Source organism: Grampus griseus, assembly GCF_964374135.1.
Source record: "Grampus griseus genome assembly, chromosome: 2".
Taxonomy (NCBI): Eukaryota; Metazoa; Chordata; class Mammalia; order Artiodactyla; family Delphinidae; genus Grampus; species Grampus griseus.
Window position 1 is genome coordinate 12434948 of NC_139018.1, and position 23221 is coordinate 12458168.

A 23221-nucleotide genomic window follows, 5' to 3' on the forward strand; every position below is an offset into this window, starting at 1 on the left:
GCAGTATTAAACAAAATTACACATATATTTACCTTTTGACCCAGTAGTCCTTATCTCTAAGAATCTGTCTTACAGATATATACTGGGAAATATCTGAAAATATGTGTGTACAAAGTTACTGTGTCACTATTTCTAACAGCAAAAGACTGGAAACAGTCCAAATTTTGATCTTGATTTGCAGAAAACAGCTATAAAAAATGTTTCACCATAGGGGAAATTTGAACATTGGGTAGTTGATTATCTTAAACTTTTTAGATGTGATGATGTTATTATGGTTATGTTAAAAGAGAGTACCTTTTAGAAATACTTGACATGTTACAACCCATTACAGTTACTGTTTATTTTGATGCTCAAATTGATCCATGTTTAGCCAGTAGAACCCCTTGGAGTTAAGTCTTGAGTCCTTCAGCCACATCTTTTAGAGATAATTACTTAAATATTTATGAGTGAGATTATATGATTGGAATATTTTTCAAGATAATCTGAAGGGCAGGGTTAGTAGAGAGATAAAGATGAATTAAGATTTGCCTTGAGTTGATCATTGTTTAGGTGGTGGGGGTTTTGTTATACTATTCTATCTTCTTTTGTATGCATTTGAAATTTCCCATGAAAAATGTACAGGTAGTAGGCATAAATGAAAAGAGTGCATTTGGAACAAAGTCATTGAAGCCAAGGTAGGCAATTGGCTTCTTATACAATTTTATGTTCCTGGTAAATTTAAAACAGACTCTCTGTATTTCCACTATATCTTATTTGTGGTTTAGTTAGCTGATATATGTGTGTGTGTGTGTGTGTGTGTGTGTGTGTGTGTGTGTGCGTGCACGCGCGTGCGAAAGAGACAGAGACAGAGAGAGACAGAGAGTTTTAGATTTTTCTGTTAGTGTAATTCTCAGTATTAAACTAACTCAAAAAATACGAAGTTGTTTGTTTATTGGCCCTCATTCATTATAGGGCCTTTGGATTACCAAAAGAATCAATTTGGAGGAAGTGAACATTTTCTCACACTTTCTATGAGTGTCATATTTTCTTGCAAATTTTATTTGGACATTGATTTAGATATATCAGTCGAAAGAGAAAATGGAGAGTGGAATTTTTTTCAGATTTAACATTAAGATTGTTCATTTAGTAATTTTTAAGCATGTCATTTTAATAGCTTATAAGGAGCCCAGGTTATATAAAATTGCCTAAAGGAACAAAAATCTATTTTGCTCTAAACATTTTTGCTTTGGAGCCCTCATTATGTCTTAGAAAGACAGATTATGTGATTTATTTAATGATATCTAATGACATTAAGCATGATCATGTTAACTTGTTTTCTATTCTACCAACAGATTAATATTAAAATTGGAAATTTGTATCTTTTGCTGGATATTGGAGATTGAATGTAATGGCAACAGAATTTATAAAGAGTTGCTGTAGAGGATGTTTCTATGGTGGAACAGAAAAGCACAACTGTGAGTTTTGCTTTGTTTTGATTTCAACATTTTTTAATGTCTTCTTTATTTGTGACATTTTGTGATATAAATGTAAATGAGACATGTTTCCTAACTTCACGGGGGAGGCAGAAACATAAATGTAAGGCACACTAGCTCAGTATGAAAGTACCTTGGGGCATAGGGGAGAGAGAGATGAATTCAACTCAGGAGACACTCTAGGACATCACCACAAAGAAGATGATCCGTGGTATGGAAGTCTGAAGAGGATTTTAGCAAGCTGAGTGGGAAGCAGGGAGTAAGAGAAGGTGAGGATTAGACATGAATATTACAGGTGGATGAAATAGTATGGGCAAAAGTAGGGAAGTATTTGGGGGATAACATACTCTGGCAAATGTTTTAATTTAAATACAGAGAATTTCCAATTTACGAACAATGCATTAAAAAGTGCCTTTCATGAATGAATGAACGACCAATAGAGAAGAGACCTGTAACTTTATCAAGACCCACATTTATCAAGGACTCCTGGAGATTTCGCTTTCTATTGCATGGTTTCCTCAGCTCTTCAAGGTTATGACTGGAACTTTATTTTTCTCTGGCTCTTTCTTATATTTCTTTGTCTAAAGCATAGTTTCTTAGTATGTTTTTGAGTATGAAGGCTTCTTTTTTGCAATAAAGCATTTCATAAATTCCAACACAATAGTAATTGTACTTCCATTCAGTCTATAGACAGTACTAACTGTACATGAAGATTAGCTCTAGGTGTCCCTTACCTCCCCATCCTAAGTCACACAGCTTAGGAATCAAGAATTTCTCAAGATAATGGACAAAATAGGTCATAGAAGCTAGTACAGGGAGAGTCGATATTATTCTAGGGTCAAAGTACATTTTATTTTGTGGTTTGGTAAAGATTTTGGTAAAGACTTCGAGACCTTTAGCTTCTTTTCAAAGTAACTTTTGGTATTTAAGACTGAAATTAACCGCTGGTATTGACAACAAGAATTGTTTTGTTGACAGTATTTTTATTTAAATGACTAGATTATTATTTGAATGCACTGTGGAATTAACTACAGTATAAACTTGTTTTCCATCTGTGAGCTCTTTTGTGGAAATGAGACTCTTTAAAAACTGCTTTTACCATTATGATAAGTTAATATACTTTGGCAGTAGTATATTAACTTCTCAAATATTGGCTAGACAGAATTAATGTAGATTCCAGAGTGCTTGATAGGACCCACGAGTAGTTTATGTATCAGCAGTTTCCTTTAAAATGATTAAATAAGTACCAAAGCATGTTAGGTTTAGATTATTATATATAAATCTACATACATATTTGTGATTTTTTTTCTCTTTTCTCTTCTCTTCTACGCAGTATCTGTGGAAAGAGACTTTAAAGCAGCAGTATCAAATAGTCAAAATACTGCTATCTGTATACCTCCATTGACGTCCATTTCTGTAAAGCCTCAGGTTGGCTGTACTGAGGATTATTTACTTTCCAAATTACCATCTGATGGCAAAGAAGTACCGTTTGTGGTGCCCAGGTTTAAGTTATCTTATATTCAGCCCAGGATGCAAGGAACGCCTTCACATTTGGAAGAACTTGAAGGTAAACAGTAAAATGGCAGGATTTAAAAATCAACCTGCAGCATTTAAATTCTGTTATTGCTGTTATTTTGCCCTTTTACATATGTAAAGATATAAAATATCTTTTATGTACAAATTTTACATTTCATTTTTTATATGTTCTGCTCTTTCTGTAGAGGAACTTACTGTACAGTGTTTTTGAAGTCCTTTATGAAATCTGATCACAATCAACATTTGTGTGTAGATTTGACCTTTCTAATGGAATAATATAATTGTAATATGTCAGTTATTCTTATCTAGAAAGAAAGAAAAACAATAGAGGAATTATTCTGTTTTAGATCAGTAAATACAGGAAATAGTCTTATTATTTTCTAAAATTTAGTGTAAAGAGAAATAAGGAAGCAATGAAGTATTCTTTCTTCCTTCCTTTCTTTCTTTATTATTATACTTCTCAGTCTAAATACACTTCCCAGCCTAAACAGCCATTTGAATGAGGTAGATTCATTGGCTGAATTTTGGCTGATGTTTTAGAGGCCAATGAACTAAGGAAGATAAAAGGGAACAACATGTAACTCTTGTATTTTAGAAATATTTCATTTTAGTTCATTGAAACACTGTCATTCACAATGATTTATTCCCTGAAAAATTTCAAACATACAGAATAGTTGAAAGAACTTAATGATGAATGCCTGTATATCCACCACATAGATTCTGTCATTGACATTTTACTATTATACTTTATCACACACCTATCTATCCATTTCTCTAACCATTATTAATCCTTTTGGGGGTAAGGGGAGAATGCATTTTCACAGTAAATTGCAGACATCAGTACACTTCCCTCTAAATACTTAAGCATATATATCATTTACTAAGTTCAATTGTCTACAGTTTTCTTCTTTTGACATAAACTTTAAACACAATGAACTGCCCAGATTTTAAGCGTGTATTTGTTGAGCTTTGACAAAGGGATATACCAATGTAATCCAAACTCCTATCAAGATCTACAGTATTTCTCTAAATATTTTTCCTGCCCCATCCTTTCTCTCTTCTCCTTCTGGGATACCAATTACACATATGTTGGACCTTTTTGTCTATGTGTCTGTGAGGCTTCTTTTTTTTCCACCTTTTTTGCTCCTCTCTATTCTTCTTATTTTTATTTTTTTGTATGACATTTAATTTATTGGTCTTTTTGGGGAATTTGATGCATCACCAGTGTATTACAACTGAGCCATTAATCTTGTAGCTTCATCAACATTAACTGGTTCATTTTCATGATACTGCTGAGGAGTCAGCTGTTTCTGCAGAGGTTCAAGGGAAAGGCCTTTTGAGAAGCTGCAAGTTCTTTTGTATATCTACAGAAGCTTTATTCACTCTGTTAACTTTTTCTTTTCTTTTTAAAGATTTATTTATTCATTTTATATTTTTTAATTTTTGCTACGTTGGGTCTTCATTGCAGTGCGTGGGCTTTCTCTAGTTGTGGCAAGTGGGGGCTACTCTTCACAGTGGTGCGTGGGCCTCTCACTGTGGTGGCTTCTCTTGTTGCAGAGCACGGGCTCTAGGTGCACGGGCTTCAATAGTTGTGGCACGTGGGCTCAGTAGTTGTGGCTTGCGGGCTCTAGAGCACAGGCTCAGTAGTTGTGGCGCACAGGCTTAGTTTCTTCATGGCATGTGGGATCTTCCCAGACCAGGGCTCGAACCCATGTCCCCTGCATTGGCAGGTGGATTCTTAACCACGGCGCCACCAGGGAAGTCCTGTTAACTTTTTCATCACTCGCAATGTTTATCTTCTTAAGATTAGTGGTAACTGGTTTTGCTTTAGTTTCAACCTTTTAAGCTTTTTTGGCTGGCTATGTGGAATACATTCCTGGACTTCTGCCCTCTTAGTTTGTTCTTGGCCATTGTCTGATACCCTCATGCAGCTGCTCAAGTTCCCGGTGACGCCATCTGCATGCCTCTCCTTTCTGTTCTTAAGGCTGGATAATAATGACCTATTTTCAAGTTCACTGTCTCTTTCCTCCATTATTTCCATTCAGCTGTTTAGTCCATCCAGTGAGTTTTTAATTTTAGATGTATTTTCAGTTGTAATATTTACATTTGGTTCTTTGTTTATAGTTTCTATTTCTTTTCTGTGATTTCTTCCCCCCCACCGCCCCCATTATTGTGAACCTATTTTCTTTTAGGTCTTTGAGTTTTAACATCTTTGTCTACTATTCTGACATCTGGGTCATCTAGGTTTGGATTCTGTGGATTGTCTTTTTTTGAGAATGAGTCACATTTTCCTGTTTCTTTGTGTGGAGTAATTTTGGATTGTGTTCTGGATGTTGGATGTTATGTGGTGGAGACTCTGGAACCTGTTACATTACTCCGATGGGTTTTTTTTTTCCTTCCTTCACTCCCTCCCTCCCTTCCCTACCTCTCTCCTTCCTTTCCTCCGTCCCTTCCTCCCTCCCTCCCTAACTTCAGCAGGCAATTAACTTGATTGTACTGTGCTGCAGATTCTGTGTCTTTGGTGGCAGCTGCTATCTGAGCTTCATTTTTTTATCCTTAGTTGGAGTCTGTCCCACACATGTGTGGTTCAGGGATCAGCCAGATATTTGAGCAGACTTTTAGTCATAGAACTTGAGGTTTTCTCCTTTCCAAGATTCCCACCTTACTTTCTAGCAGCTGTGGTTGCTCTGAACTCTGCGCTCTGTTCTTCAGGCCAGAAAGACTGGGTTTTCTACCGGAATTTTATCCACCCTGCACAGTGCCAATTTTGTCCTGCCCACAGGCTAAAAGTCGTTAAAAACAGGTGGCCATTCCCCTTTGTCCCAGAGTCAAGTGCTGTTCAGAATCCTCACTACTTTTGTTCACTCTCTAGTATCTTCAGGGTATTTTGTTTGTTTGGTTTGGTTTTGTTTTAGAGTTTATTGTAGTTATCTACAGGAGAGTTGGGTCTGGTAACAGTGATAATTTTTTTTTTAAGCAAGGAAGGATGAACCCTAAGCCTGGCCTGCCACCCTGTTTTGCACATATCAGCAGTGTCTCTCCAAAACAGTTTTTAAAAGTTCTGGCTCACAGGATACCCTGATCGATTGATCTTTCTCTTTCTCTCGCACTTGTTAACAACATTGTGGTTAAGCCATATAAATGGTCTTGTAATCTGTTTTATTCATATCATATATTGTGAAGCTTTTTAATGGCTCCATAGTACTAAATCATATGGATGTACCATAATTTAGTTAATAAATTCTCTATTTTTAGACATGTAGGGTATTTTATGTATTATTTTCATTATCAGAAGATAAGTAAGAAATACCTACCTGGCAATATGTTATAGTTTTTCTTTTGTCTTTTTTTTTTTTTCATTGTATCACTAGAAAACAGATTACTTTTTGAGTTGAATGAGTGAGAAATTGGTTTACACTTAAATTATAGGCTCAATAAAGATCTGGTAAAGCCATCTGATTTTTAGCATATTGGAGAGAAAATTATTTTATTTAATTAGAGTCAGGAAAGTATTCTTGGTGCCTAATTATGGAAATCAAACATGTGTATCTTGTATGTTTACATGAATGTGTGAGTGATGGGCTGATATGGAGATTTTGAGAAGGTAGAGCAGACCACTATCAATAATGACTAAAATAATGTTTCAGATATTTTAAATTTGTTAAGTTGCATTGCTTACTTGCTGATGGATCTGATTATAGCTGCAGCTTACTGCTTTGATAACAGATTGTATTATTAACATTTTACTCTGTTTGCTTCATCTCATATCTATCTACCTATCCATTAAGAGAATGCATTTTGAATAAATATTGAAAATTTTAATTGGGCTTTTGAGAGGTATAAGCAGTTGTGCTACTTTACGTTTAGTTTTATAGCACTGTGATTCTGTAAATTGAGAGAAATGCCTCTTGAACTTTAAAACTGATATCTTTTTAAGGGGAAAATTGGAATTCTTTACTGACTGACTTATAAAGGAAAAATGGAGTAAGAATATTCATTTTTGGGGCTAGCCTATAAAGGTAGAGAGTCATCTTTGGTGCTACTGCTCTTGACAGTGCTACTCTTATTACCATAAACAGACTTTTGTAGCAGTGTTTATGTGCTGAACGATTTAAGAGTTAGCTTATAAGGTGTACAGGCTCCTTATAAGGCTCTCTGGCATGATACCTCCCTCTTGGCATCCCTCTGCCTTTGTACAGGGCTTGGATTGTACACATAGTTATTTGAACCAGAGTGTGAGGATAAGATCTCACTTCATAACCACATATTTTCTTTTTCTTTTCTGAACTCAGTGTGAAGCCATCTGTTTTATTGTTTAGCTTTTTCAGAAAATATTAGTTTCTACTGTGGTTTCTATTTTAAATGGGATAAAAAGATTTAAAAGATGGTGATGATTTAAACATTTGAAAAACTTTATGTCTATTATTTCTAATGTGAGTCTTAACTTTGAAAGGAATTTGATCTATTGTTTTACCCTTTAAAAATTGTGAGATATAGGGCTTCCCTGGTGGCGCAGTGGTTGAGAGTCCGCCTGCCGATGCAGGGGACGTGGGTTCGTGCCCCGGTCCGGGAAGATCTCACATGCCGCAGAGCGGCTGGGCCCGTGAGCCATGGCCGCTGAGCCTGCGCATCTGGAGCCTGTGCTCCACAACGGGAGAGGCCACAACAGTGAGAGGCCCACGTACCGCAAAAAAAAAAAAAAAAAAAAAAAAAAAAAAAAAAAATTGTGAGATATAATACACATAGAAAAAAGGAACAAAACAGAAATGTACAGCCCAGTGATTTGATACAAAGCAAAATGCGTGTATGGTCACCACTCAAATAAAGAGAGTGTTACTAGTAAAACAAAAGCTTCCATCTTCCCCCTTTTCAGTCACTCTAGAGCAATCAGAATCCCAGTTGTAATAATCATCAATTTCTTGCTATTTTTACTTTTGACCACCTAAGCACATACCCCTAAATGTTGTGGTTTAGTTTTTTTCTGTTTTCTGACCTTTATATAAATGAAATTATATATTCAATATATATTCTTTTGTTATGTGTTTTTTATATAAATGAAATTACATATACAATATATACTCTTTTTTTATGGGTTCTTTATATAAATGAAATTACATGTTCAGTATATATTCTTTTGTTATGAGTTCTTTCATTCAACATTATGAATGAGTGGTATCTCATTGGAGTTTTAACTTGCATTTCCCTCATGACTAATGAGATTGATCACCAGGTCATGTTTATTGGCTATTTGGATAGCCTCTCTTCTGAAGTACTTGCTCAGTCTTAAGCCAGTTTATATTTGGGCTTGCCTGTCTTTTTCTTACTGGTTTGTGGGAGTTCCTCATATATTATGGATATGAGCCCTTTGTCAGTTATATATGTTACACATATCTTTTCCCACTCTGTGGTTACCTTTTCACTCTCTTTAAATAGTCTTTTGACCAATGGGAATTTTCAATTGTAATGTAGTTAGGCTTATTAAAATTGTTTTTATGGTTAATACTATGTTCCATTTAAGAAGTGCTTCCCTTGTCTAAGACTGTGAGAACTTTCTTATAAATTTAATTAAATATAGAAGTTTTATTGGTTTGCCTTTAACATTTAATTTAGATCTACAGTCCACATGGAATTTATATTTTGTGAATATGTTTTGTTGGATTGAAGTGTTCTTTTTTTCTACATCAATATCCAATTGTCTTATCACCTTTTATTATTATTATTTTTTGGCCGCGCTGTGTGGCTTGTGGGAACTTCCCCCACCAGGGATTGAACCCGTGCCATGGCAGTGAAAGCCCATAATCCTAACCACTAGGCCCCCAGGGAACTCATCACCTTTTAATGAAAAGACCATTCTTTCCCACTGTTATGCAGTGCCACATTGATTATAAATCAAGTGTCCATAAAAGGGGTTTCTCTTTCTGAGCCTTCTACTCTGTTCCATTGATCTTATTATTGTTCAAATTTTCTATTCTTAATACTGAGTAGAGCAAATCTTTCTTCTTAAGGATTATATTTTGGTGTTTCTTGGTTCTTTATGTTTACATATAAATTTTTTTTTTTTTTTTTTTTGCGGTACACGGGCCTCTCACGTTTGTGGCCTCTCCCGTTGCGGAGCACAGGCTCCAGACGCGCAGGCTCAGCGGCCATGGCTCACGGGCCCAGCCGCTCCACGGCATGTGGAATCTTTCCGGACCGGGGCACGAACCCGTGTCCCCTGCATCGGCAGGTGGACTCTCAACCACTGTGCCACCAGGGAAGCCCCCATATAAATATTTTTTATTCTTCTTTTCGTTATTTGATTTCTAACTTTATTGCATTGTGGTTATAGAACATACTCTGATTTCAGTCCTTTCAACTTTATTGAGACTTGCTCAGTGTATCTCAGCATGTGGTCAGTTTTTATAAATGTTCTGTCTTTGTGAAAAGAGTGCATCTCCAAAAAAAATGATTATCTTTTTTACTTAAAAGATGTTCTTTCTGCAGTAGAAAAATAAAGGAAACTCCGGTCACAAAATGTAGAATTGTCTGTAGGGCAAAGAGGAATGCCAGACATTTATCAGACTGTCTTGAGAGCAAGGTTCATGACTGACACCTGGGAGAATACTCCACACAGTTAGGCCTGAATAAACATCTGCTCATGTTTTTAGATATCAAATGCATGTGATTTAGTATTACTTGAGACATTTTTTTCCCTTTGCCTTGGGTACACCAGTTGTTGGCTAATAACTCCAAGAAAAGGGTGTTGTAAAACTTTAGAAACACTTGCTTTCAGGATCTGCCAGAGCATCTTTTGGAGCTAGAAAGGTAGAACTTTCCAGTTCATCTCAGCATGGACCCAGCTATGATGTGTATAACCCATTCTACATGTATCAGCACGTGTCACCTGATTTGAGTCGGCGCTTTCTTCCTCGTTCAGAAACAACGAAACGATATGGATCGGGTATGAAAAAAATTTTTCCTCTTTAACAAATGTAGAAATCAAATTAAATCTAAATTCTGGAAGAAATGATTCATCTTATGAAAAGCAATTTAAAAATAAAGAGAAAAGCAGGCTTCAGAAGTGATATGATAAACATCGTAACTTCTCTGTGGTTTATATCTAATGTAAAAATGAAAGATTAATGAGTTATGTATATTGGTAGTTCCAAGTTCCATTTTGTTTGTCCTTTTTTGAAAGAAATTTTATTTTTAGATTTTGCACATATTTTATATAACATCTATCCATTCATATTCTACAACAAGTATTTACTAGCTCTATTTATTTTCTGCTCTATTCAGTGAAAATGATGCATTTAGAAACTAATGATGAGATTAGAAATGTAAACAAAGAAAATAGAAAATGCCTAAATGATTACCAGTCTTCGTTAGTTTAATATTTGAGACTGTATCAATTATAGACTATCTGTACATATCTGATTCACAGAATTTTCACTGATATTCAGGAAAAATATATAGCTATCTCAAACACTGAATTCAGGCTGACGTACTAGAAATAAAGTAGAAATACTTATTTAAATATGTATTTCATCACTGTGCTAGACTATACAATTATTATACAGAATTCCATTCTTCAATGATCTTATAGTTTAGGAAGGAAACTACATATACAGACTCGAACTATAACAGTACATGGAATTCAGTATTGTAATAAGTGCTCATTAAATAGTTGAATTGCATTTAGTATAGAGGACTTACATCCTCTTAGATTATTCTTCTGGGATGAAGAATTGGATCATGTAAGCAAAAAGAATGAATTTTTCCTGCTTGATATTTGATGTGGATGTGAAAATGTATTGTTTGATTTGTGTTGGTTTCTGTTTCAAACAAAAGTAAAATAATTGAAAAGCAATTTTTAAACTTGATTAGAAGGCTTTGTCTCTTAAGTAGATTTGCATATAATATTCATGCTATATTTCCTATAGAGATTCAGTTCATGGTAATTAAGTAGAATTAAGTGTTTCTCCTTTTTTTTAATGTGTGTGCTTTTTTAAAATTTATTCATTTATTGTTTATAAACAATTATGGTTTCTATTTTAGAAACCATAATTTGGCTGTGTTGAGTCTTCGTTGCTGTGCGTGGGCCTTCTCTAGTTGCAGCGAGTGGGGGCTCCTCTTCATTGTGGTGTGCGGGCTTCTCATTATGGTGTCTTCTTTTTGTTGCGGAGCACGGGCTCTAGGCACGTGGGCTTCAGTAGTTGTGGCACACAAGCTCAGTAGTTGTGGCTCGTGGGCTCTAGAGTGCAGGCTCAGTAGTTATGGCGCGTGGGCTTAGTTGCTCCACGGCATGTGGGATCCTCCTGGACCAGGGCTCGAACTCGTGTCCCCTGCGTTGACAGGCGGATTCTTAACCACTACGCCTCCAGGGAAGTCCTTCTTCTTCTTTACTATAAAAATAAGTTTCTCATGTCCCTTTGTAGTTTGTGACTTAAGGACCAATAGACTTCCCAATTCCCCTGGACTAAGCAAGTCTATGTTTGATCTTACAAGTTCATCTCAGCAGTTCATTCAGGTAAATTATTTATATGAATTTAATTATATACAGTAATTTATTTTCAAGCTAAAACTTCAGAAAATGTGTGAATTACATTAGGAACAACATGTTATGTATATTTTGTAGATGTATCTGTCCTAATAGCTAAAGAATAAACGCTTGGCATTTCCCATGTGCGTTATTTCAGGAAGGTCTCAGTTGAATACTAAAAGGCAATAGTTTTTCTCTTGTTCTTCTATGAATCTTACTTTTCTCATGGTGTGTAATGAGGCAGTCTTGAGGCAGTTGGAATTTAAAATGTTATACTTAAAAGTGCTTATTGATTTGACTTTCCTTATTGAACATAACTACCTAGTTAGTAAAAATTAGTATTTCTATTGAGATGTAGAACTTTAATTATTCATGAATATTAACACAATGTTCTCCTTTTTTTGAAATAGAATTGAGTTTTTTGATGTTTAAAAAATGTTTTTTTAAATAAAGTAAGCTGTGATTATTATTTTAAAAGTAGAAACCAGAATTAAGCAAGGTAAAAAGACAAATCACCTATGTTCCTATAACTGAGAATAAAAGTACTATGAAAATATTGTTATATGTACCTGTGGACATTTTTCCATGTGAATGTATATGCATACATTTAAATGGAAACGTATTCTTAATAATCCTCAGTTGAGTTAATTTTTTGCAGAATTAATTCTTTATAGCACCAGTTTTTTTTTACTGTATCAGAATTGTTTGAAGAACTTGTTAAAATACAGATTGCCAGGCCTCATCCCCAGAGCTTTTGATTCAGTAGCTCTGCATCAGGGCCTGAGTTTGTATTTCTAGCAAGTTCCCAGGTGATGCTGAAACTGCTGGCCCAGGGGACTATGCTTTGATAACTGCTGTTTTATAGGTTTTTAGGTAACAGGGCATTTCCAAATATATTCTGATTTTCATTAGTATTTGCAAGTATGACATATAAACAGTAATCTCTTCCTCCTTATTACAAAGCCAAACCAAAAACAGCAAAGGCTTTCCCATATATTACCTACTAAGATATTTACTATTTTCCTGGTAACACACACACAGAAAACCTTTTCCCCCTTTACTATCTAAAAGTGAAAAATTCTGACCAGTAACACTGTCAGAATGATTAGCACTCAGTTTGATATTAGGGTGGGTATTGGGGCATCAGTTTCAGAATCCTTAAAGTCTGATATGCAACATCTGACTAAAGAAGAATTTTATTTGTAGAGACATGATTCATTGTCCAGTATGCCCAGTAGTTCTTCTTCAAGGAAAAATTCTCAGGGGAGTAACAGAAGCCTGGGTAAGGAATAAAGTATTCTACTTTTATATTCTTAAGGGAATTATTTCTACCCAATAGTATTTTGAATGTAGTTATGATAAGGTTAAAAAAAGTCTAGATGATTATATGTATGTTGTCAGTGTTATCTGCATATGAATACTCAGATCAGATGGTCCATTTTTTAGTGTTCGGGCATAAAGGCGTCTTTAAAATTAAATACCTTTCGTTTGTTTTAAAGTATGTTAGTGAGGGAATTTCCAGAAGCATACAGTATTAAGGCCATATCAGTGTTATTTGGGAAAGTTTTTCTTAGTTTTAACTTAAATTCTTCAGGTTATAATTGGGTTAAGTTTTTAAGCCAGGTACATTTTATAGTATATCTTCCCCCAGCACTTCAGTAAAAGCATTGAAGTGTGATTTTTGTGTTAATAAATTGACAACTTTAAAAAGTAATTATAGCAGTTTTCAGTTGTGCTCTTAAAATTGGGTTGTATCAAAGCTCAGTTGGATTGGAAGGATTGTGTAGTAATTCAACCATCTTTGTTCTTTTACAATGCAGATACAATTACTCTATCAGGAGATGAAAGAGATTTGGGGAGATTAAATGTGAAAATGTTTTATAATTCTTCAGTAGAGCAGATCTGGATCACAGTTTTACAGGTAAGTTAATACAGTTAATACAAACTTTTCGTACATAATTGAATATTTAGACTATAAATTATAAGCATCTACTGTTGCTCTGTTCCAGGGAATGGGTCAATACCTTCTTTGGAATTTAGGGTTCTATAGGATTTTACAGAAAATAGTATTTAATAAAGAATCTAAAGAAAAATAAATCTATAGGCATGATGGAAATATGTTTGCTTTTAACCTCAAGAAGGAAATTGATATGATGTCTAAAACATTGTCAGATTATTTTAATGTTGATGAAACAGAAGATCTCAGTAGACTAAAGTTTACTTTTATAGTTTTTTTATAAATTTATTTATTTATTATTTTTGGCTGTGTTGGGTCTTCGTTGCTATGCACGAGCTTTCTCTAGTTACAGCGAGCGGGGGCCACTCTTTATTGCGGTGTGTGGGCTTCTTGTTGTGGTGGCTTCTCTTGTTGCGGAGCATGGGCTCTAGGCATGCTGGCTTCAGTAGTTGCAGCACGCGGACTCAGTAGTTGTGGCTCACGGGCTTAGTTGCTTCGCGGCATGTGGGATCTTCCCGACCAGGGCTCGAACCCGTGTCCCCTGTATTGGCAGGCGTATTCTCAACCACTGTGCCACCAGGGAAGCCCTATAGTTTTTATTTAAGTCATTAACTCAAGAAATGTATCAAATATTTGTATTGTCAGGGTCCTTTGTAAAACTCAAACTGTATTTTTATTTTATCTTTCTAGTGCAGAGATTTAAGTTGGCCCTCTAGTTATGGAGATAATCCTACTATTTCTATAAAAGGAATACTAACATTGCCCAAACCAGTACATTTCAAATCTTCAGTCAAGGAAGGCTCTAATGTAAGTGTTTGTGTTTGACTATCTTTTTATGTTTTTCTATTTGTCACTTTAACCCATGTAAAGAATTGGAATAAGAAAGTGTTTTATTTTTGGAAAACTACAAATTATGTACCCCTTGCTTTTTTAAAGATCGTTTTGAGCCTCAGAAATACTTGATATTTCATTGTCCAATATTAAGATGCATTTATTTTTAATTTTTTTAACATCTTTATTGGAGTATAATTGCTTTACAATGGTGTGTTAGTTTCTGCTTTATAACAAAGTGAATCATTTATACATATACATATGTTCCCATATCTCTTCCCTCTTGCGTCTCCCTCCCTCCCACCCTCCCTATCCCACCCCTCTAGGTGGTCACAGAGCACCGAGCTGACCTCCCTGTGCTATGCGGCTGCTTCCCACTAGCTATCTATTTTACATTTGGTAGTTTATATATGTCCATGCCACTCTCTCACTTTGTCACAGCTTACCCTTCCCCCTCCCCATATCCTCAAGTCCATTCTCTAGTAGGTCTGTGTCTTTATTCCCATCTTGCCCCTAGGTTCTTCATGACCATTTTTTCCCCCTCAGATTCCATATATATGTGTTAGCATACGGTATTTGTTTTTCTCTTTCTGACTGACTTCACTCTGTATGACAGACTCTAGGTCCATCCACCTCGCTACAAATAACTCAATTTTGTTTCTTTTTATGGCTGAGTAATATTCCATTGTATATAAAAAGAAAACCTTAATCACTAAAATATATAGAAGATGAGTAATATCTAATGAAACTATTTACTTTTCTTGTATTTACTTTTCTTGTATAAATATATGTGTATATTTTCATCCTCTCTCCCCCACTCCACTTTTGCTTTGAGAAATAATTGCATGATTACAATTAATTTCTTTTAAATACTTTCAATGATCGTAACTGGAAGACTTATGATCCTGAATTTGTTTTATAGATAGATTTCACTTTAAATATATCTTCATTTTTGTCTTCTGATATGGGTTGAATGGTTAGTGTTTTTCCATACAAATGCAACTTCTACAAGAGCATATCATTTAAAAATAAGGTAATTCAAATGACTAATAAACATGAAAAAAATTTACTCTCACTAGTATTCATAGATATACAAATTTAAATTACATATTGCTTTCTCTTTTCTTTCTTTTTTGCTTATAAAAATTAGGAAAATTTTACAAGCACTCTAGACCATAACACTTTCTGGAAATTATTTTGACAATATACATTAAAACCTTAAAATAAGATTATACTAAGTGAAGTAAGTCAGAAGGAGAAAGACAAATATCATATGATATCACTTATATGTGGAATCTAAAATATGATACAAATGAAATTATTTACAAAACAGAAATGGACTCACAGACAGAAAACAAACTTACGGTTACCAAAGGGGAAAGGGGTTGTGGGAGGGATAAATTAGGAGTTTGGGATTAGCAGATACAAACACTATATATAAAATAGATAACAAGTTCCTACTGTTGTATAGCACAGGGAACTATCTTCAGTATCCTGTAATAAACCATAATGGAAAAGAATATGAAAAAGAATATATGTATAACTGAATCACTTTGCTGTACATCAGAAACTAATACAACATTGTGAATCAACTATACTTCAATAAATGATTTTTTTTAAAAAGAAAAAACCTTAAAATATTTATACTTTTTAACATAGTGTTTCTACTTGGAATCTACTTCATGGCAATAATCTAAGATGCAAACAAAATATATATAAAGTATTCTTGGCAGTTTTGTTCATCGAGGAAAAGTTGGAAACTATCTAAATGTTTCCCATAGGGGAATGGTGGAGAAAACTCTTGGTATACCATGTATTTGTGTATTTGTTTCCTATGGGTGCTGTTAACAAAGTAACACAAACTGGGTAGCTTAGAACAACAAATATTTCTCTCTCACTGTTTCAGAGGAAGTCTGAAATCAAGGTGTCAGCAGTGTTGGTTCCTTCTCTGAAGGGGAATCTGTTCCATCTCTTCCATGCCTCTCTCCTAGCTTCTGGTGATGGCCAGCAATCCCTGTCATTCCTTGGCTTCACTCTAATCATTGGCTTTCATCTTCACATGGCCACGTGTCTTTCATCTCTATGTGTCTCTGTGTCTTCACATGGCTATCTTCTTATAAGGACGCCAGTTTTATTGGATTAGGGGTCTGCCTACTCCAGTGTAACCTTATCTTAACTTCACAAATTACATCTTCAATGACCCTATTTCCAAATAAGGCCACATTCTGAGTTACTGGGGGTTAGGACTTCAACACATCTTTTTTTGGGGAGACACAATTCAAACCATAACACCATGTGATAGAATACTAGGCAGCCATGAAAAATAATGTTTAGGAAGAGTTTTTTTTTTTTTTTTTTTTTTTTTTTGCGGTACGCAGGCCTCTCACTGTTGTGGCCTCTCCCGTTGCGGAGCACAGGCTCCGGACACGCAGGCTCAGCGGCCATGGCTCACAGGCCCAGCCGCTCCGCGGCATGTGGGATCTTCCCGGACCGGGGCACGAACCTGTGTCCCCTGCATCGGCAGGCGGACTCTCAACCACTGCGCCACCAGGGAAGCCCTAGGAAGAGTTTTTAAGGACGTGGAAAAATGTTCTTAATAAGTGAAAAAGCAGTAATCAAAATTTATGTGTAAATATTAGGATCTCACTTTACAAAAATATGCATTGTAGAAAGTCTAGATGGAAATAAATCTTAACTCTGGTTTTAATCCTGATACTCACAGATGAATACTTAGTGAATTAAACACTTTGACTTTTTGATTTTCAAATAAAACTCAGCTAACTTAGGAAAAGTTAGGGGGAAATGTTCTCATATTAAAACTTGCTTGGAATCTTTTAAAATTTATTATTAAGTTGTTTAGGAGTCCCCTATTATGGCAAAATGTAAAGTAAACCAGTACACGTACTTCATTTGTAAGCTCACTGCATCTGAGTTTAAAAATTAAACATTTTATGCTTACTATATTATTGATGTGATCTATGGCTTGAGATTGGAAGAAAAAGAAAGCGCAGGTGGTTGGGAGGCTCTCAGAAACACAATTCTGACTACACAGACATAAGTGATTACCGTAAAAGTGAACATTTGGGCACAGTATCTAAAATATTGATGTTAGGAAGTTTATAAGCAGAAAACAGTCTAGTGTCAAGAAGATGTTAGGTCACAGTAAGCCAAGGTTTTAAAAATATTAAAAGTAATAAAAAGAACATTTGAAAATAGTCTGGGCATGGAAAACACTGACTTGCTGCCTGCAGTGGAAGATTATGAGAGAAGGTAGAACTTGAAACTCACATTTTTGTCTTCTCTTATCAAGGAGATCGATTTTCAGTTAGGAAAGAGTGGAACAAACATCACTAAAAGATAAAATGAACCCCAAATTAGATGGGAAGAACATTAGACAAAGAATATCTCCTTTAAAGAAATAATTCAAGTCTCTTATTAATGTGAACAAATTAGATTTTACATACTGTGAGAGCTTGCATGAGATTCTTGAAGTACTGTCATTAACTGTTGAAGAAGTGTGGTGAATAGCAGGAATGATACTCCAGAACCAAAGATGGAGAGCAACCTAATTTTTGAAAAGGGAAAAAGCTGTATTCTGGTGAACTTGGTGTTGATATTGACTAAATTCCTGACTAAGTAATTAAAAGGATTTGTGAAATTAAGAAGGGCAGTATCCAGAATAAATTTTGGAAAAGCAAGTCATGGCCATTCTCATTTTCATTTTCATTAAAAAATATTTTTTGTTATTGTAAAAATATTAAATTTGCCTTTCCTAGATTATAAATGTTATTTTTGTTTATTTTGTATTGGTATATGACCCTTTTTTCAGTCATTCTATTAATATATTTTATATTTTCTTGATTTTTATTTTAGACTATTGAATTTATGGAAACGTTTGTATTTGCTATTAAACTCCACAGTCTACAAACTGTAAGACTTGTATTTAAGATTCAAACCCAAACTCCTAGGAAGAAAACTATTGGAGAATGCTCACTATCACTCAGAACTCTTAGCACACAGGAAATGGATTACTCTTTGGATATATCACCACCTTCAAAAATTTCTGTAAGTGATATAATATGTAAAGTATTTCACACTTTGAGAATTATTTAATGGTTGAATTTTTGTTTGTTGGAGTATAATTTGAAAACTAGAATATATTAAAGGATCAGGAAGGCTCTCAAGAAGCAATAGTAACATAAATGTAATGTAAAAAAGTTGTAATTATGTCATTATTTAATAATTTTTTTAAAAGTTGATAAAATGTTAACAGAGCCCCTTTTCTTTCTCCATTGGAAAATAACCTTAGGGTTACTTTCTCCTAGTACATGTTTAATTAATATTTCATACTTCAATGTAATAACCCTAAGTATGAATAATTTTAAATAATTTTTTAGGTTTTTTTTTTTTTCAGTAGCTGATAACTTAGGAAAAGCAAGACAGAATCAATAAACTCCAAACTCAATGAGAGATTGCCTTGAAATAGATTAGGAAAGTTTTAATCATGAGTAAGCACCATGTCCATAAATTGGGTAGAATGGAGGATCTTACAGCTGGTGTTTTTTTGTAAAGAACTTCATTATCTATAGTGCTGATTGATTTTTGAGACCCAGTAGTTGCTTCTTTCAACTAGCCAGCTGAACACTGTTTAAGTTGTTTAGAAATTCCTAATGATTTAATTATGTAGTTTCTGTGTCAGGATAATATATATAGAAATCAGTCATAACGCTTTATACGGTTGAACTTATATGTGATTTTAAATTTACATAGGATTTATATTTTACCTACTTTCAAAAATGTTTAAGGTGCTTGAAGTGGTTCTTAACCTGGCTACACATTAGAATCACCTGGGGAGCTTTAAAAAAAAGCCCATACTTAAACCATTAAATCAGAATTTGGGGAGGAGTGAGCCAGAGGCATCTGTAATTTTCAGAAGCTACTCAGGTGATTCTAATGTGTAGCCTAGCTTGAGAACCACTGAATTGAGGGGAAATTAGGGATTAAAAAATAAAGAACAAAAGATTAATCAAGAAGAATTGAAAAATCTTGTTATTTCTTGTCTATTATTTTCTGTCTCCACACCAAATGTGTTTTCTTTATAGCATTTATTATAACTTAGAATTATTTAAGTTACTCGTTTTAAAAAAAAAAAGGCTTGAGCTTCCATCATTTTTCTTCATTTTTTACTGTGCCCGTAGTAAGGGCCCATCATATTCTTGGCATTGAATATTTGTATGTAGGTTGATATGAAAGAATAAATGATGAATGGAAGCATGCTAAATTAGATTGTTGTTTTCTGTTAAAGTATAGCAAATTTGTTTTCTAACTGTGACAGGAGTTTATCACTTACATCTTGTTTATCATTTACATCTACTACTAGCTTAGTAGACAGTAATCTGCAACCATATTTTACAAAAGGCACATATTACTATTTAAATGGATAATTCATAGATTGAATCTTTTTTAATATTATTATAACACAGCATTTTATTATGATTGCATATCTGACTTCTCCCATAGCCTTGAGATTTTCTAGGGCAGTAATCTGCCTCATAGGTTTTTTGGTTTTTTTAGTAGATTAAATCTTTAAAAATTAGTATAGAGTATAGTAGAAGATAACTCAGCAAATGTATTTTCTGGGGAATTGAGACATTATAATCTTAATCTGCCTTGGAGAATCTGAATGAATGATTATGGCACAGTTTCTACAAAATTATATTTTGCATATCAGATGTTTTATAAACATTTGTCTATCTGTTGTATGCCACGTGCTAGTGATACAAAGATTGATGGCTTGAAAGAAGGGCTTTCAGGCTATATTGGACCAGTAAATTTGTATTACTGAGTGTGAATGTTTCTTCTTATTGGCTAAAAGCAAGAATAATATGCTTTGTTTTCTGTGTTGAGGAGGAAAATTGATATTCTAATTGTAACATTGAAAGAGCCAGATTTACATACCCATCCTTCACACTGACAACTGTTTTATCATGAACAGCAGAATTTTCATACAGAGCTAATAATTTCCTGAGTACAGAGTTTTTGACCTTAACAACTAGCTGACAACTCAAATTTCTGTGTTGAATAATGTAGAAGACATAAGGTTTCCCTGAAGAAATAGCTGACATTTGAAGAAACTTAGCATATGACTGACTTGGTCCTAAGTGATTTAATGCTCACACCGAACTTACGAGCTTGCTGCTCTTGTCATCCCTATTGTGGAGAGCAAGACCTTGAAGCACTTGCCTGAATACAGCCTGTTGTTGGGGAATCAGGATTTGAACCGAGGTATTCTGATTCCACAGCCAGCTCTCTTTACCATGTCGAAGAAAATGATCAATTAACAGTCTATAATAGGAATCGAAAAGAGTTTTATTTGAGCCAAACTGAGGACTATAGCCCAGAAAACAGCCTCTCGGATAACTCTGAGGAACTGCTCTGGAGAAGCATGGTTTTCAGCACAGTTTTATATCTTGTCAGAAAAAAAACATCAAACGAGTCAGGGATACATTCCTTCAGGGTTTACAGCATGTGCACAGCAAGTCAGTATGGCCTTGGCACCTGGGAAGGGAATCTTATCCTGGATGGGGGACCAGCAGTGGCATCCCAGGAAGGGAGGCATTTAATATTTTTTTTTTTTTGCGGTACGGGGGCCTCTCACTGTTGCGGCCTCTCCCGTTGCGTAGCACAAGCTCCCGACGCGCAGGCTCAGCGGCCATGGCTCACGGGCCCAGCCGCTCCGCGGCATGTGGGATCTTCCCGGACCGGGGCACGAACCCGTGTCCCCTGCATCGGCAGGCGGACTCTCAACCACTGCGCCACCAGGGAAGCCCTAATCTTTATTTTTAACATGGACATTCTTTACTTCTGGGCAGTGCGCCCTTTTCTTTAATAATTAAAGCAGATATACAATGTATGCTTGATAGGCCACAAACAGGCTGTTTTCGTTATAGCATAAAATTCAAGTTAACTCATGTATAAGCCAGAATGACTTCCCCAGACCTCAATATGTGAAAATATCTTTTATCAGCTATGTATTGTCCCCCTAAGAGGATATTCTCAAAAACCACCAGATAAGGAATTTCTTTAATTATGCTTAACATTTTATCCAGGAAGCTCAAAAAGTTCTCTTTTCTTTAAAAAATGATACATTGTTCAGGAACAGAGGTCGTCTGTTTTATCTTCCACAGTTTTGTGCTCATTAAAAATGCTCTTCATGTATACCTACTAATCGATTAGAATTTTAATTTTTTGGTTATTATGAGATTGAAAACCACTTTGAATAGTTTTTCATGATCTGAATTAATATCTTGGAATATAAATTGAATTTATGAAATAACCTTGGCAAGTAAGAAATGGTAAATCCATTGCCAAGTGCTGCTCTGTTTTATGAGAGTGAAACTCTACAAGTGTGTAAACACTAAGAGAAGTTTTGCCACCTTTAGATGTTTTCATAAGTGTTATTATATCGTGGGTACAAAACCGTAATGAAAGTAATTAATGAAAAAATGTTATCCATGGTTTCCTTTGTATCTTGTAAACAATAAATAACTGTATTTTTTAAATGCCAAGGACTGCAACATTTGTTTTTTTAATCAGCAAAGGTGTTATATATGGATACCAAAATTAGTTCATGTAAAAAGATTTATTAATCCATCCTTATTCTGATTAAAAGCAAAAGCTGTACATTCACTTATTTATTAGAATTCAGCATTTATTGCTAAAGTAGACAATTTTTATCATCATTTTAGATTTTTCAAGAGGGAGTGTAACCTCAACAGATGATTTTATACTTTTTTTTTTTTTTTTTTTTTTTTTTGCGGTACGCGGGCCTCTCACTGTTGTGGCCTCTCCTGTTGCGGAGCACAGTCTCCAGATGCGGAGGCTCAGCGGCCATGGCTCACGGGCCCAGCTGCTCCGCGGCATGTGGGATTTTCCAGGACCGGGGCACGAACCCGTGTCCCCTGCATCGGCAGGCGGACTCTCAACCACTGCGCCAGCAGGGAAGCCCGATTTTATACTTTTAAGTGATTCACTTTTCACTTTGTATCTTTTGATTTCTTATGGCATGACCAATTTTGGCTATTTTGACCATTACAGAATATTGTATTAAGAAAATATCCAAGATTCAGTCAATGGCATGTACATAAGAAAGTTCTTTTTTATGATCCATGCTTCAGTTACTGGGGAATACTGCGTGATTATCAAATATAAATCGCTTGATGAAGTATCAGTCAGCTGTTTTATAGCTTTGTTGGAATCAATACTAGCAAAGACTTTTGTGTCAGTCTGTGCTGCGCCCTAGTGAGATCTGTTAACATGTTCTTTCTTTAATCCCATACTTACTCTTTTCATCATGTGAACAGTAATGTTTTTGTATTTGGCCGACTTATGTTTCTCTCTTTTATTTTTCACTCCAAGGATGCTGGAATCCATGTAAATAGGTTGGCTTGTGTAAGACAAATTACTTTCTTCTGTTCTTAACAATACTGAAGAGCACATTTTAGCTTTTCCCCCTTGCTAAATCTCCTTCATTATATTGTTTGCCTCAGGTTTTCTTTGACCTTTTCCTTATTATTTACTGCCTCATCACTTTTGCTAGCTTCCTTCTTGCCAACTTTCATCTTTGGCTTGCTTTCATTTAGCATAGTAATTCAGCTCTTAATCCACAAATCTGTTCATTGTAATCCTTTGTCTTCTGATTTTGGTAACACTACCTCTGATTTCTACAAATGAAGAAATAATGATGCGTTTCATATATAACATTTTTATCATATTTCATACATTCTGAAAAAATCATTCAAATGACTACATTTAAGTCTTTTGAAAATATGCTCTTTTGGTGTTTATTTCACTGACATTTTCTCTAGTAAAGCTTTTTAGGAATTTAATTTTTTTTATATACAT

The 23221-nt window shown here is 34.9% G+C and overlaps 1 protein-coding gene and 1 pseudogene across 2 annotated transcripts in view; one reads left to right on the top strand and one right to left on the bottom strand.

The window, feature by feature from the left end:
• Positions 1–23221, top strand: part of TC2N (tandem C2 domains, nuclear) — a 46137-nt gene that overhangs the window by 14073 nt on the left and 8843 nt on the right. Inside the window, exons 2-9 of the mRNA XM_082681980.1 lie at positions 1332–1454; positions 2806–3039; positions 9781–9948; positions 11426–11517; positions 12736–12811; positions 13350–13450; positions 14177–14293; positions 18191–18382. Of these exons, the coding sequence (XP_082538106.1) occupies positions 1388–1454; positions 2806–3039; positions 9781–9948; positions 11426–11517; positions 12736–12811; positions 13350–13450; positions 14177–14293; positions 18191–18382 (1047 nt within the window). The 5' untranslated portion in view covers positions 1332–1387. The remainder of the gene's footprint in view (positions 1–1331; positions 1455–2805; positions 3040–9780; positions 9949–11425; positions 11518–12735; positions 12812–13349; positions 13451–14176; positions 14294–18190; positions 18383–23221) is intronic.
• LOC309839978 (ribosomal biogenesis factor-like) lies at positions 4238–4919 on the bottom strand (annotated as a pseudogene). The gene is made up of 2 exons: positions 4805–4919; positions 4238–4312 (listed from the first exon to the last, which is right to left on the bottom strand). The product of its transcript is annotated as a ribosomal biogenesis factor-like (transcript).